This window comes from Peromyscus californicus, unplaced genomic scaffold, assembly GCF_007827085.1.
Source record: "Peromyscus californicus insignis strain IS unplaced genomic scaffold, ASM782708v3 Scaffold_9__1_contigs__length_137607984, whole genome shotgun sequence".
In the NCBI taxonomy this organism is placed as follows: Eukaryota; Metazoa; Chordata; class Mammalia; order Rodentia; family Cricetidae; genus Peromyscus; species Peromyscus californicus.
The window spans coordinates 42656713-42673538 of NW_026294617.1; the positions used below are offsets into that span (position 1 = coordinate 42656713).

A 16826-nucleotide genomic window follows, 5' to 3' on the forward strand; every position below is an offset into this window, starting at 1 on the left:
AGTACTCAGCTTTAAATAGGACACCTACATCACATCCTCTTCCCCCAAGCCTCCACTCTCATTTCAGAAGAGGAAATGGAAAGATTTTAAGAGCCGGAGATAGTAGATGACTATTGTGAAACAGTGTTTTCCAGACATGGAAAACATGACAGGGCCATTACACACATGAATTCACAACGGCTATGACTGAGTCATAAGTCCTATGCAAGATCAAGCAGCCAAAATGCAAGCACAAATGATGAAGACTCACAAAGTCCAATACAAACTAAAGAGCTATTGTTAACTGATGGCTGTGGGAGGAGAGAGAGTTAGATTTCTTCAGATGCGGCCCCGAGAAGCTGCCCATGTGGGTAGCCCTACACTTAGTAGCATCACCAAATGGGCTCAGTGAATTAAAAAAAAAAAAAAAAGAGTACATGAAGTTTGGGGAGGGAGTGGGGAGTTATGGAAAGAAGATAGATTAATCAAAATGGAGACTCATTTCTCAATCACTTTAGAGAGGGCAAGCATGGAAAGAAGACAATCCCTTCCTCCTTCTGCAGTGCTAACCAGTCAGTGTCCATGCTGTAAGTTCAAAGGGAGAAAAAAGCTGAGAGGCACATGGAGTACATGACATTAATTAGAACCCAAAATTTATTTGTTAAAATCAAATTTATGACATGATATGATTTCCTATAATCCAAATTAGTGTTCCCCCAATTACAGCTCATGAACATCTCATTATAAAAATGCAATCATGTCTAATAAGGGAACCCCTCTGATTATGGCGCTAGATACAATTTCTTCAGAATTCTGCTCCTGAGTTCACACATGTCTATGTCTCTTTGGTTTTATTTATTCATGCCCTGAGGATGAGAGCAAAAAGGACAGAGGACAATTCAAGAGACAGAAAAACAGACAGCAAGGAGAGATGCTTCAGACCTCACAATCATGGGAAGCAAGGTTCACTTTAATCCTCACTTTGTGAACATACACCACCACCATTACCACACACACACACATACACACACACACATGCACACACACACACATCCACATGCACACACACGCACATCCACACACACACATACACACACACGTGCACACTGGGGCACATACAAACATACAACTCAAACATGAAGTTCTAGGAAGGATATTGGTCGTGGGTCCTCTGCCTCTTAGCAAGGGAGTCTTCGTCACTGATGCCAGCCATCAGATACTTGAGGCCTGTGATCCAGGTGCGTGCCTCCTCTGGGTTGGAGGTAATGAGGTCCAGGGACTCCATGTGGTTGCCATGGTAGATGGTGAAGCAGCAACTGGGATCAAAGTTCCCCTCAGCCTGTCTGTGGAATATTTCCGACTGCCTGCCCTCAGTGACTTTGTAGATGGAATCAATAAGTACTGTAAGGGAAGTGAGGCATATAGTTATATGGCAGGTGAAAACATTTATCTATAATAATTATGAAACAAGAAATGCAAAATCATTTAAAGCATTTTAAAGAAAAAAATCATTGTCTATAAGTAGTGCTTTTTGAGACCAAATGTACAAAACTGGCTTCAAAGGACTTACCTTTGGGGGGCGTTCTTGACAATGTCTTCCCCAAGGCAATCACTCATAGTGTGTTGAGATTTAGGAAAGAAACAGAGGTGCCTATCGGGGCAGGAAGACTAGTAGAAAAGGTGGCTAATAAATATTTCAAGTTTAATTTACATATTTATGTAGGGAGATGTGCACAAACAGAAGTGAATGTTGTTTTGCAAAATATTTAAGGTGACCATGAAAGGTAGCAGAACAGTTTAGTGTGAAGTGTGACTCTCAGGTGAAATGTAGGGACAGTGTGGCTTGGAAAAGTGGGAAGGAGGAGGGGAGGGATAGACAGAAATGGGGCCCACTGCCAGGATGCTGTTCTGAAATGCTCAGAAGACAGAATAGTGGGAGACGAAGTTGGAGAGGTAGACACAGGCTAGGTCTTAGAGAGATCAACAGGCAGAGAATAACATTACTCAGGGAGCTTAACAGAAAGACACTTAAGGACTACACCAGAGAAGTACTAATTTTTGTCCATTCTGCACGTGTATTTTAAAGAAAGAATCTGAGATGTTCCATTTCCTACTGACTGCCATCTACCCACCCCTCATTCTCCATCATGGTCTGGGTCCTGGTTGTACTTTGGTATCAAGTCATTCCTGCATGACTCACAGGGAAATCAGCTGACGTTCAACCACAGGAAAAGTTCTGGCAGATCTTAGCCACTGAGAGGAGGAGAAAGAAGAGGAAGAGCAGGAGAAAGAGGGAGTCCCTATCTATTTCTTAATTTTTATTGTGTGGCTCAGAAGTTATGCTACTATTGCCTTGATTGCAGTATCAGCACCAGAGACGGAGTCGAAAACAACACAGGGAACAGAATAAGAAATAAAATACCCGATGCTTGGTTCTGAGTTTCTTATTAAGGGTAAAGAGATTTTCAACCAATGACATTAACACGAAACATAAAGAAATGAGATCATGAGAGCTATTAAAGGGAAATCTAACACAAACTTGGTGTTAAATCCAGAAGGTATGTATAATAGTTACAGTGCCAACATGCTTGTTACAGAGATGCCCAGATACCAGGGACAACATCATTGCTGAGTATGTCTAGGAGAGTTAGTAGGAAAGAAATCAGTATTTAAATAAATGGCCTGAATAAGGAAGAGTCATCCTCACCCAATAGGAGTGGGCAGCATCAAATCAGCTAACAGCCCAGAAAAAACAAAAAGGTAGAAGATAAAAATGAATTTTCTCCCTCCTGGAGCTGGGACATTCATCTCCTGTCTAGTGATATGAAAACTTCATGGACTTGGGCCCTTGGACTATGGGACTTAAATCTACAGTACCCAGGGAGCTCAGGCCTTCACCTTAGAACTGAGAGTCACACTATCCCCTCCCCTGGCTGCAGGCCCTGAGACGTAGGCTGAGCCATATTGCTGATTTCTGTGGTTCTGCAGCTGCCAATGGGCACATACACCATGGCACTGCTTAATCACTGTAAACACATGAGTCATTTCCCCTTATAAATCTCATCTACCTATGTCTACCCAAGTAGCTATCCATCTACTTGTTCTGTTCCTCTAGAGTAATCCTGGTAATACAGACAGTACAGATGGGAGAAATAAACTTTAGCCATTTAAACACTGTTGTTCATTCACAGATTACTTGGTTACTTGGAGGATGCAATAGACTTTAAAGTCCATTGGATTTATAATATCCCTTACCTTTTATAGGAAAAAGTCTCAAGCTATGAAACCTGATATCCCAATTAAAAATAAAACACAGAGTATCTCCAACATTAGCATTTGCAACATTTATGGACAAGAAAGCCTTCATGGATTTCCATCCCCCAAAGATCATTGTCACTTATTGTTTTATGATCAGCTGACCCCAAACTTGTAAAAGTGGGACAGTTCCACAGATACGAAGAGTCCACAGAGCCTACTCAGCACTTCCCATGTTATTATCCATGCATTACTGTGCCAATCAAAGCAAAGAAATCAAAGGGTGGTTTTACTTTTTGCCTTCTCACTCTTCCGAGAGGGTCGCCATCGGAGGCGGGTCCGGTGCTCATCCAGGTAAAAGAGGCGAACGAGCCCTTTGGTGCCACGCTTCAGTTTGACCATCTGTGTCCCGGACTGCATTACACTCATGCATCTTTCAACTGCAAGAGATTGGAGCACATTCAGCTGCGCACAATACAAGTGCATGCTGGCATGCAAAGTTTACAGTCAAAAGAACTTCTGATTCATTCTGAGACCCCAAGGATCAGACGACATGTTTGGCAGAGGTAACCTGAAAACAGACTTGTTAAGGAACCTATTCATCAAGCTTAAACCAGTATTTTTAAAAAAAAAAAGCCTTATGATAAAAGTAAATTTTTTTAGTTTTTGGGACAAGAGTCGAACACTGTAGCCTAGGTTGTCCTGGAACTCCCTGTGTAGCTTCATGGTAGCCTTAAACTCACAACAACCCTCTTATCTCAGTCTCCTGTGTGCTGGGATTACACATATGAGTCACCTCACTGGGCTTGGATGAGAATTATGGTTGTTGCTACCATTTTCTGGGCAAGGGCCTTGTGTATGTTAAATGAACACTCTGCCATTAAGCTAAAACACTAGCTTTAAAAAAAAATAAACAAATTCTATTTCCAGATTTAAAAAAAATGTATTGCTGTTGCACAAAGCTATCTTTTGTTGTTTGTTTGTGTGAGACTCATGATGGGCTCACACCTGAATTTATATTTTTAAAGAAAATTTTCAAACAGGAAACCTTGTGAGTTTTTATTCAACCAGCTGTATAAAGCACCTATAAAAGGGCTCTAAAATGCAACCAAAAGAAATAGCATTGTCCCAAGGCCAGTGGTTAAAGTTGGATGATGATACCATGTGCATTCATGTTATATTTTTGTATGTTTAGAAAGTTGAATACATGGTTTTATGTAATCAAGAAAAAAGTTTTCACAATTGCTGGTGCATTTAGGCTGCTGAGATTTTTTTTCCATCTGGATGAATAACTTGGTAACTTAATTTAGGTAATATTCAAACCACTTACTGTGGACCTTCAAGCTCTTATTTACACCTAGTGTGCCTTGAGATCAATTTCCCTGTCAGCAGACATCTGTTTGTTAACCCACTTCCCCTGATTCAGTAAGGCTGTTCTCCTTTTTTTTAGAAACACTCTCACAGATTTTGTGCATCTTTGGTGGCCTGTCAATCATCCCGTCCAGGAACAGGCACCTGACTTAGGCTTAGAGCAAATGGACTTTTTCAGAAGGACCACGAGTAGAGGATTGACTAAAATGGCTTTGGTCATTTCAACAACTGAGCTCTGCAGGATGCCCCATTGGTCTCCCCAAGATGCCACCGCTGTCACGTTTCTTGCTCTAAGAATGACAAGAGACTACATCATGCCCTGACTTCTACAAGTTTTCCAATATTCTTCCAAACACTCCTTTTCATTGTATCAGTCAGAAACAGAGTACTTGACATATCTAGCTGAATTCCTGCCTTATCAAACAGATGCGGTTAGTGGCAGAGTTTTTTTTTAATGATAAAAAGAAATCTCAGCAATGTCAAATCTGAGCTCCTAGGGATGGGGAGCAGGGCGTCTTTACTGGGAAAAAAAATGATCTGATTCAACAGCTTAGGCTGCATGCACAGTATGTCCATTAAAGGTAACGTCAACACACCCACTTTAACCTGATGGAACCAATAAAGAATCACACAAAATTATAGTTGGAGGATTTGATGGTGGGAGGAGATGAAGTAACAGAAATATTGCTTAAGAAAGCTGGACATTGAGATATACCTCAATACAGAATGTTTGCCTATAACACTTGGATATATAAGGCCCTGAATTAAGTCCCCAAAGAGAGGCTGGGATTGAGAAAGGGATGGGAAAGAGAAGACCAGAAAGAAAAGGAAAAAAAATAAAGAAACTTAACAGCACACCATAAAGCAAAACACAAAATGGGAGGTTTGGGGTCAAGAAGTCACTAAGCCATCAAGTGCCATCCATTGTGCCAATGAAAGCTAAAGAGATAAATTTATTTTTAACTAGCCAAAACAATTTTTATTTCTAGTGTTTAGTGGATATTGCACACACTGCATGACCTGGGTTTAGATTTAAGCCCTCAAGCAGAATTACATTCCTCACAGTAAGAAGCCAGTTCCATTCAGGATCCACTATCAACACACACCTAAGTTAAAACATTTACATCACACCTGGCATCTGAATAAAAGGTACGAATATATTTAAAATTCATATTTTATAGAAATATTAAAAATTCAAGTTATACACACAAAAAAAATCTGTTAAAAAGTTTTCATAGCATTTCTGTACCCACCTGAGTTAGAACTTGGAAATGCAATGAAATCTGCCTTGATAAAATACATTCATTTATTTAACATGTTACCTAACTGTAGCTATCTGGCATCTCCAAAATCAAATCATCATCAAAATCATCTTTTATGATGGGGTATTTTTCTTGATAGGAAACCAAAACCCAATCCTGCTGCCTCCCAATCCTGTTGCAGCAAACACCTTGCTTATTTGTATGCAATGATTTGATTTCTTTTTCAATATGTATGTGTGTTCTTCTGGCTGTAGTAGTACACTGTAAAGCTACCTCACAGTGCACAATGATGAAACCTGCTCAAAAGAAGGCTGCATGATGGCATTTCAGGTATAAGAAAATATTTACAAATTACCGGAACATGTAACATCAGCTTTTAACTTGCTAGAGTGAACATGCTCCAGCTTAAAGTCATGGGGTAAAAGTGCCTTAGCACTGGGGATTTCAGAAAGCTTCTGAGGATGGGTGTTGGCTGAAGCACTCACATTTTGGCTCATGCTCTGTATGCTTCCTACTTATTTGGTCAAGTGACTGTGGTTTTGTAGAAAGGACATTCCAGATGGTGGAAGGCAAGGCACCAGAGCACCCTTTGGGTTTGATTAGAGAGACAGTGGTGCATCCCTGGCTGGAATGTTTCTTGCATGCCAGCAGTCTTTGGCTGGTCCCCTTGAATTTTACCTCGGATCACATATTGACCACTTAATACCGGAAATTAAAAGGACCACAGAAGTGAACATTTCAGAGAACCAAGACAAAGCCATCAAGTCAAAGCAACCAACACAAACTTTGAGGATAGCCTCTGAGAAGTTCGCTGACAGTGGTGACAGTGACCACAGATCATGTCCATGAACAGAGGCTCCCAGAGCAAATGTCTATCTTGAGGACAGGGCTATCATAAAATGAAGCAAAGGAGAAAGAGTCTTTGGCTTCAACCAAATGCTACCAATTACAAACCATTAGGAAGATGTTTATTAATGTTACTTAGAACTAAGGTTAAGAACATCGATGGCATCTGTCCTAAGATGAATTGCAGCACAGCTCTGACAACCAGTACTCACATGACTTCAGCAAGCAGCTCAAGAGCCCCATGCCCTCTTCTCTATATGATGTATACTCATGACATTTCCCTCTCAAATTATGATGAGGACTGAATGGGCTGATGTGTGTGTGAACAGCACTGAAACACTTCCTGACACATTAGAAACACAACATACAGAACCTTTGTTTGACATGCAAATGTCTTGTCCTAACCCCAACATGAGGGTCTTTAGAGATGGGGCCTTTGAGAGACCACCGGGCAGATGAGGTCTTGGGAGTAATGAAATTTGTGTTCTTCAAAGAGGAGTGCTTCTGCTTTCCTTCATTCCATCCCTCCTCACTGAAAGGATGATAAACGGCGCTGGTGGTGGTGCTGGTTACTGCGTGGAAAGGTCACGGTCACGACAGAACCCAGTGTTAGTTTCCAGAGCTTTATTAGGAAGGAAAAAGGGGGGAGGGGACCAGGCCTGGTGAGAGAGAGAGATGGTGGGGTGGGGAGGAGAGCAGAGAGCAGAGAGAGAGGGTGGGGTCTGCATCTAGCTTTTAAGACCTGTAGGTAGTTACCAGCACACACTGATGATGTAAGACGCAAGACCCTGAACTGGGCTTAGCTGGAGTGAGGGCAGAATCCTAACACTCACCATCCTATCCCTTTCTCTCTGCCATATAAAGGAGACAATGATAAGAAAAGAGCCTGTTGGTGAGCCAGGAAAAGAGCCCTGCTGTGTAGCTTATTTCCTGTGTGGAAGCATTTCTTTACTAGAGGGAGGCTTGTAAGTTAAGGTAGCTTATTAGACCCACAGGGCTGCCCTCCCCCCAGTAATGCACGTGTATAGAAAGAGAAGTCTATTGGTTGGAGTGGCCTGCATGCTGTTCTGGGAGATCTAGTGATAAACTGCTTCCATGCATCCTTCTGGGCAGCCTTTTCAGTGAATCAGGACCCTTGAGTCACTGATGCTCCTGAAAGGAACCTCAATGAATACACCAAGATAGAGTTGGCTGGGAGTGTCCTTTTCTCTGTTATCAGTGCTCTACATGGAATGGATGGATATCTGTTCACATCTCCCAAGGAAAACACACACAAAAACTCCCCAAGTACTTGTCAGTACATCTTGGATTTTGCAGCCTAGGTACTGTAAAACATAAGCATCTGTGGTTTATATCACTTAGTCTGTGATAGTTTGTTATAGTATCTAAGCTAAGGCATAATCACCTATCTTTAAAGTCTTTAAACACAAAGGTCAAATCAGAATTGAAAGAGCAACACTGTGCAAGCCAGAGAAAAGTGGGGTAGGCTGGCCTGCCAGGGAGTGCAGTCGTGGCAAGATCAATGAAGACACAGGGGCAGGAAAGTTGACCCCAAGTTACTCAACCTTTGGCAGAGTAACTCAGAGGACAACTGGTAGAAAAGGCCCTCCACATGCTAGTAAGAGGAGGCTGCAGGGGTCTGGGGTGGTGGCAGATTTTGATTCCCTGAGAACATTCATCAGCTATTTCTGTGCAAAGAATTAGCCAGATTCAGACATAATTCAATTCAGAAGTCTGTCTCCCTGGAGATAGAAAATGCATTGTTTAAACCAGAGTGAAAATTTAAATTACTATACCATCCACACACCTGGCAGTGAGAACTGCCTGTGCATCTGACTCAGTGTCCACTATTGTCAGGATTCCACTTACTTGCTATTGTTTAGATAAGTTACACACACACACACACACACACACACACACACACACACACACACACACACACTCACACTCACACTCACACTCACACACACAGAGGTGGGGGAGGGGAGACTCATATGTTAAAGCCTTGGTTGCCAGCCTCTAGCAACTATTGGGGGACTGGTGGAACTTAGAAAAGGTAGGGCCTAGCAGGTCATTGAGGACACGCCCCTGAAGAGGTCCGTAGGTCCCCATCTCTTTCTTTGCACTCCATGGCTTGTGATGTGCGCAGGTTTGACTCTGCTGCACAGGCCTTGCCACAGGCCTAAAACAAAGGCCATTCAACCATAGACTGATTGATTGTTGCCTGGTAGTTAAGTTAACCCCCACCACCTTTTGAGAATATTTGGCTCTCACTACAGCAAGATAAAGCTAAGACACTGCCCCTTCTTTCCTTCTCTCTTCCTGAAAGGGGATGGGTGTGGCTGTGCCATCTGAGCACTTTAACAGGAAAGGCATGCGGATTCAAAAGCAGTTTCAGTGAGCAAGTATCACTCAGACAAACCCAATATTTTTGAAAGTTGAACTTAGTCTCTCAGTGAGGGGTGTATTGGCATAATATATTGAATGTTCATTTAGCTCTGCATTTATCTACCTACTCAGCCTTGGGTATTTCATGAGCTAAGGTGACATGTCCCCTGCTGCAGTGGACATACACATGTGATTACAAAGTACTTGGCTATCAGAGTCTGAATAACATAAGAGCTAAATTGCTTGTGCATCGGCTTTATGCTGCCTCCCTACTTGTTCCCTATCAACAGAAAAATGATTTGGTTAAAATTAAATGGAAGGAACAAGCCAGTGAAGTCTTAAGAGACATGCAGCCCACCTCTCTTTTCCCCAAACCTGACAGTACACAATCCTTCATAGGTGCAAAGCTAAGCAAATAAGGAACACTCAATCATGACTTGTAACACATTGTAGTGAGAGAAAATTACCAAGGATGAAGACAAAATATTCCCCCAGTCTTACCAAAATTACTTACATATCAGAATATGCCAATCTCCAAGTTCTGCTTTTAGTACAGATGCATAAAACAGTTACCACCCTCCATAAAAGTCAGTCTCCACTCATGGAAGATTGGTAGCGAACTGAAAGAGTGTTTAAAAGATCTTACTTGGGCAGAAGAAGTGGCTCAAGGGTTAAGAGTACTTGATGATTATTCTTCAAGAGGATCGAAGTTTGGATCCCGGCACCCAGCTCACAACTGCCCATAACTCCAGTACCAAGGGATCTAATATCCTTCCCTGGCCTCTGAAGGCACATGAGCACATGTGCCTTACACATACACATAAATAAAAATAAAGTAGATCTTAAAGAGAGACAGAAAGAGAAAAGGAAAGAGGGGGAGGGAGGAAGGGGGAGAAATGAGAGGAGAGAGAGGGGAGGAGGGGAGGGGAGGAGGGGAGGGGAGAAGTGGGAGCAGAGAGAGGGGAGGGGAGGAGGGGGAGGGAAGGGAAGGGCAGGGAAGGAAAGGGAAGGGAAGGGAAGGGCAGGGGAGGGGAGGGGAAGGGAGGGGAGGGGAGGGGAGGGGAGGAAAGGGACTAAGAAAGACTTTACTGCAGGTAAACAAGGTCTGCTGCCTCAATGAGTACATTTCCAGTGCTGGAAATTTCCCCACAAATACCTGCAAAATCAGACTATAAATTGAGGCAGCTATCAATATATGAAAAAAAAAAAATCTCTCTGATCCTATACAGTAAAGCTTTAGTATGTCTAGAAAACAAGTTTGGTGAAGAAAATCCAGCAACAGATGCTGAAAGAAATGCCCACAGGCCCTTTGCACCAAACACAGTTCTTATTTGCTAAACTCCATATGCATAAATTTGCTACTCTCATTGAAATCATGGTAGTTTAGCCGTCTGGCACTCTGCTTTTGCGTTTGTATCATAAACCAGCTTCCCATGTTTCTACAGACTTTATAATTATCCTTTTAATGGCTGCCTACCAGTTGCATAAATATTTAAAGAGCAGAACAGATGAGTTGAGGACTATCTTAACTTTATTACATAATTAAGAGTTTTAAAACTCGTAATAAAGTCTCGGCTATAAAATGAAAAGCATAATAATCTTTTAAGGCATTAAATAAATCTTTGATAGAACAATTAGTTTAAAATATACAAAATTTCCTTAAGGGTTGTCAGTTCTCTAAATCCCACAGCAGAAGAAGCAAATAAAGAAATAAACATATAAATAAATAAATGAACGATTAAATAGATAGATACATAGATAAACAAACAAATAAATAAACAAATAAATAAATAAATAGTGCATGCCTATAATTCCAGCAACCAGGAGGTAGAGGAATTTTGAGTTGGAGGCTAGCTTGGGCCTCATAGTAACACTCTGTCTTAAACAACAATGAAAATTCTACTTGTGATGTCTACATCACTCCATGGCTTAGAGACATTCATGGAAGAGGAGATAGGAAGTCTGTAAGAGCCAACTGTGGAGGATGACATCAAGGAAATAGTGTCTAGCAGACACAACAGGGCAGTGGCACATACGAACTCACAGTGATCATGACAGCATGCACAAGACCTGCACAAGATTAAGCCAGACAAAATCTGAGAGGAGGGGGCCATGAAGTCCCAACCCCAGCTGAGGAGCTATTGGTATCTGACAGCTGCCAGGAAAGGGCAAACTAGTTGTCTGTAATGATGTGACCACTAGTATGTTAACCACACCCCAGGGCAGGCCCTGCACCCAAGAATAGCAGGCCAGGACAAATTGGACTCAATGGGTTAGGGTGGTGGGAGGTGGATCTAGGAGGAGTTGGGGGAAGGGGATGGACATGATCAAAGTTCACTGTATGAATTTCTCAAAGAAGAAAAACATTACTTAAAAAAATTCCTTTGTGATTTGTGCGCTGAAGTAACACACTAGTGAGGTGGCTTAGTTGTTAAAAGCACTTGCTTAGTGGAATGATGGGCAAGAGTAGAGTTAAAAAAATGAAGTCTATATAAAAAAGCTATGTGGGAACCTGTGATCTTGCAACTCAAATAAAAATATATAATAAGAGATGGTTGAACACATTATGAAAAAATACAGAGGGATACAGAAAGGAATGGAGGGGGTGGGATAAAGAAGGAATAGGAAACAGATTAACCAAACCTAAAGCTATATAAAGAAGCCTTATGAAAATTCACTAGTTTGTAAGCTAATTAAGAACAGTTTTTCAAAGAAGTTTGAACAGTAGTACCCAACATGGATAAACAATGCTGCTCTCAGAGGCATGGACTGTTAAATGAAAAGTCTCAGCGCCAAGAATGGGTTACTTCTTAGGAGTTATTGGTCAGAGGGCTCTCACAGGCACCCAAAACAACACTGAAGACACCATACAATTAGGTTTTAGGATACAGAGAAATCAGTCTAGAACTAGCCAGGAAACTCTCCCTGCGGGCTAGCTTTTAAAGCCCTGGAAGATGCTATGTCGGATACTGGAGGACAGAAAGACATCACTGGCCTTACTTAGCTAGTGCTTGACCCTTCATACTACAATTTGGATCTGCAATGCAAGATACAATCACTGATGCAACTGTTCATGGGGCTAACCAATGGTTGTCTTGGCTAGATTTGAATGCTAATTCACAAGAGGGAAATAACACTAGAGACCATAAACATGGTTATTGGGGGACTTATTAAGGCAACTCCACGTAGTTAAAAGGGAGATTTATTTTGGGGTAACTCACAACGAGTAAAAGGATAGGTTACAGGATCTGGGAAAGGTGAAGTGCAGTCCAGCAGTGTTCTCTGGAGAACTCTGTTTGGTGTACAACCAACATCCAGGATCACCAGGAACCAAGAGAGCTGGCTCATCCAAATCTCAGGTCTTAAGGGCTCCTGTCTTGACCCTGCCTCAGAGGCAGGCCATAGGTAAGCGTTGACAGTTACCGGAAGCCTCACTGGGGGTAGTACTTCCAGGTCAAAGCTGGAACAGCTACCCACTACACATGGTCAAAACCCCTGATTAGGGAGGTCATAGGCCTTAGTGTGTAGGGTGAGGGGGCAACTATTGTTGTTTTGTGAAATAGTCATGTTGTCAAACTGCCTTCTAAATATTTCTGTTTCTATCTATAGATTTGTGCTGCTTTCAACCCTGGTCAGAGAAATTTATTTCACTGGGTAGTCATTAATGAGAGACTCATAACTAGTCAAAGGTTGAGAATAAATGACTCAGAGTACTCAGCTGTAGATCTATATCTACCAACCTGACCCCAAGGCTCAGAGAAAAGGAGGCAGAAAGAATGTAAGAGCAAGAAGAGGATGGGTAGGTGTGCAATGAAAAGTTGTCTTCTGGACATGACACAGGATGGGTAGGTGTGCAATGAAAAGTTGTCTTCTGGACATGACACAGGATGGGTAGGTGTGCAATGAAAAGTTGTCTTCTGGACATGACACAGGATGGGAAGGTGTGCAATGAAAAGTTGTCTTCTGGACATGACACAGGATGGGTAGGTGTGCAATGAAAAGTTGTCTTCTGGACATGACACAGTTGCTGCACTCACGACCTCCCAGCAACAGTGACTTGCACAAGATCATGCCAGTTAAATATTCCAGCATGGATAAGAGAGGGACTACCAAGGAAAATCTGAGAAGCTACTGGCAATTAATGACTACTGACACAAGAGGAGTTGCTGTTTTAGGGGGGTATTGGTAGGCTGCCCATGCTCCAAGGGATGATCCTACACCCATGGGCAACACTAATTGGTTTGGTGGGTGAAAACAACAATAATAATGATGACGACAATTTTTTTTAAAGACATAAAGTTGGAAGAGAGATATGTTGGTGGGGAAGTCCTACAGGAAAATTAGAGGGGAGACTAGGGGTTGAATATGATCATGATACATTATATACCTGTATGAAGTTGTCAAACAATGCATTTAAAATATTTTTAAAGTGCTTGTTGCAGAAGCATGATGAACTAAGTCTGATCCCCAAAATTCTTGAAGGAATAAACTGACTCCCCAAAGTCTTCTGACCTCCAGCTGTAAACTGTGGCACACATGTGCCCACACTCACATGTATCATACACATATAGTAGTAACAAGTAAATATTTATATACATAATATTAATATATTTATGAAAGTTTATCATTAGGAAGAAGAGTTTTGAGAATTTCAATGATACATGACAGCTAAGAGTTGTATTGAGGTATGTGATAAAATTGACCTGCTTTAAATATGTCATTTAATGACTTTTATTTATCCAGAATATGTGACTATATAATACTTTTATTTTGTTTTTTGAGACAAACAAGATCTTACCATATAACCCTGTCTGGCTGAAACTCCCTATGTAGACCAAGCTGGTCTCAAACTCAAGAGATCCACCTGCCTCTGCCTCTTAAGTGCTGGGATTAAAGATGTGCACCAAGGCCGGGCGGTGGTGGCGCACGCCTTTAATCCCAGCACTTGGGAGGCAGAGCCAGGCGGATCTCTGTGAGTTCGAGGCCAGCCTGGTCTCCAAAGCGAGTTCCAGGAAAGGCGCAAAGCTACACAGAGAAACCCTGTCTCGAAAAAACAAAAAAAAAAAAAAAAAATGTGCACCAACATGCCTAGAAACAATATAATTTTAAAACATTCTGTCATCCCAAGAAGAAACCTCAGACCATTATAGTCGTTTCCCATTTTCATACACTGACAACCACTACTCTGATTTGTCTCTAGATGTCATTCCTTCCTATATATTTTATACACAAATTCATATCATCTTTACTAGTGCCTGGCTTCTTTCACTTAGCATAATGTTTCCAAGGTACTTATGATGATGATGTTATGTCTTATCTTTTTGTCCTTCCTCCATGGCACCAAGATGATATTAAAGTCTTCCATTGGCACTTAGGGTTAAGTGATCCTGAATAGGGAGACATTTTGGATAAATATCATGTACATTACAGAGCACTGTATAAGACTCACTATGAACTGGTATGAAATACACTCTAGGAGATATAAATAAGAGAACATGAAAAGATGCAATGTATGTTAACTTGGTAAAAGAAAAAAATAGAACTACACCGGGCGACTGTGGTGCACACCTTTAATCCCAGCACTTGGGAGGCAGAGCCAGGCTAACTAACCTCTGTGAGTTCAAGGCCAGCCTGGTCTACAGAGCAAGATCCAGGACAGGCACCAAAACTACACAGAGAAACCCTGTCTCGAAACTGCTCCCCCCAAAATAGAACTACAAACAATATCAAAGTTGAGCACAGTCTACAAACTCAGTACTTGGAAGACAGGCAAAAGGACTAGGAATTCAAGGTCATTCTCAGCTACATAGGGAATCTGAAGCCAGCTTGGGTAACATGAGACCCTAAAACATACACAGGAGTGAGTGCACGCACACACACACACACACACACACACACACACACACATACACACACACACATACATACACACACACAGATGTTTGTATAGTTATAGTTATATAGTGATCAACTCATTGTTAGATGAGAGAAACACAATAAGCTTAAGCTAAAAATAAAAACAAAATAAAACAATGGAACCCATTAGCTGTCTGTAAGCAAGGGAATCCATGTGAAAAGAAGTGATTCTCTATTAGTATCTTACATATTTAAAATTAAAATAAAGTCAGTAAGAATAGGAAGGTGAGAGAAAAGTAAATACATATTTATGCACATGCCCAGAAAGAAGTCTAAACATGTCTACAGCTCTGTATATTTTCATGTTTATATGTTTAAATACACTTTTTATCTCTGTCCTTTGCCAAAAAGCAAAGTCACCTCCATTCCAATCGTCACCTTGAGGCAGATTTGCACACACAAGGTCATGACCAAACCTCACTTCTGTTCTGATAAGCTGACCACCAAACCACATTAGCAGGCAAATAGAAAATAAACAATAACAACAAAAATCCCAGGTCTTTTGCAGGAGAATCTTTTCAGCCAAAAGCACATGAAAAAATGAGTTGACTTCTTGCCAAGTTTCACAGATTAGAATAAATCTCAGTCACTGAAAGGGATTAGCTTCTGAAAACAATTTCATTTCCATGCAAAGACATCCCAAATAATACAGGCAGCATCCTGAAAAGGGAAGAAAGGGAGATTTCCTAAAATCATTGCAAAAGTCGGAGGCTTAATTTGTTGAATCCTCAGCACAAACCATGACCCTGTTCTGGTCTGGTAGGCACTGGGTGATGGAGTTCACAGGCATGCAGCTGCCCACAGGGAAGAGTGTCGGGGGAAGGGAAGAGGGGCCCTCCTTCCAGCTCTGACACTAACTGCCTGTGTAATTTTCCAGAAGGTCATGGAGTAGCCTTTCTTGAATCTAAAAGAGCATTTTCTTATAAAACAGCTGAGCTCTTTGTATAAATATTATTTTCTTTCAATCAAAGTTCCAGGGTTTCTGAAAAGCTTTTAGAATGATTATAGGAGGTCTAGAGGTAAGGGGGTGCCATCTGGGTGTCTTAGTAGAGATTGAATTTTCAAAATGAGTTTTATATATGAAATATAACTCACAGGAAATAGCTTCCTTTTGAGAGCTACCCCCTGTCACTAACAGGTCTTCGAGTCAAACTGCCTAGGAATATCTGTGCTCACAACCTTGAGCAACTCAGCTCAAAGGAAGAGTCTTCCTAGTGAATAGCAAACAATGTGAAGTTCATTGATTGCCCACCCCCCTCGCTGCCTCCAAATACCTTGGCCTAATCACTCCTATGGAGAAGATAAGATTACTCAAAAGCCTTTTATAAACTAATTGGTCATCAATAATATTGCAGAATTGTCTGTAAGCCTTATGTGCATACTGCGAGTAGATAAATACATTTGAGATTTAGGTCAAAGAAAGGAATTAGTAAGTAAATCTTAAAATAGCATAACCTCTTTTGTTTCCTTTATGCAAAACTTCCACCTAACATTTTGCTTCTTAATTGAGTCTATTTTATATGCAACAATTGTCCTGTCCCACGGTCTTTAACCCTGAGAAGTAGATGAAATACTAATCAGAATTCATTACAATATAATGTTGTTGGTTTTATTTAATGTGTTTCCATGGGAAAAAATAGATAAAGATTATAAAACATTACATTTAGTTCCAACTAACATGTAAAGAGTTTTCCATTTGAATATAAGATCAGAAGTGACCCTACAATACGGTTTTTAATATATGGTATTTTTAAAAAGAACCATAGACCCTGTTCCACCCTTGTTAGGTGACATGACATTGTTCTGGAT

General features: G+C 41.2%; 1 protein-coding gene across 1 annotated transcript in view; it reads right to left on the bottom strand.

The window, feature by feature from the left end:
* The window catches only part of Plch1 (phospholipase C eta 1), a 215268-nt gene that overhangs the window by 77748 nt on the left and 120694 nt on the right, over positions 1-16826 (bottom strand). The window contains exons 3-4 of the mRNA XM_052730847.1: positions 3528-3674; positions 1135-1380 (exon numbers count right to left, since the gene is read on the bottom strand). Of these exons, the coding sequence (XP_052586807.1) occupies positions 1135-1380; positions 3528-3674 (393 nt within the window). The remainder of the gene's footprint in view (positions 1-1134; positions 1381-3527; positions 3675-16826) is intronic.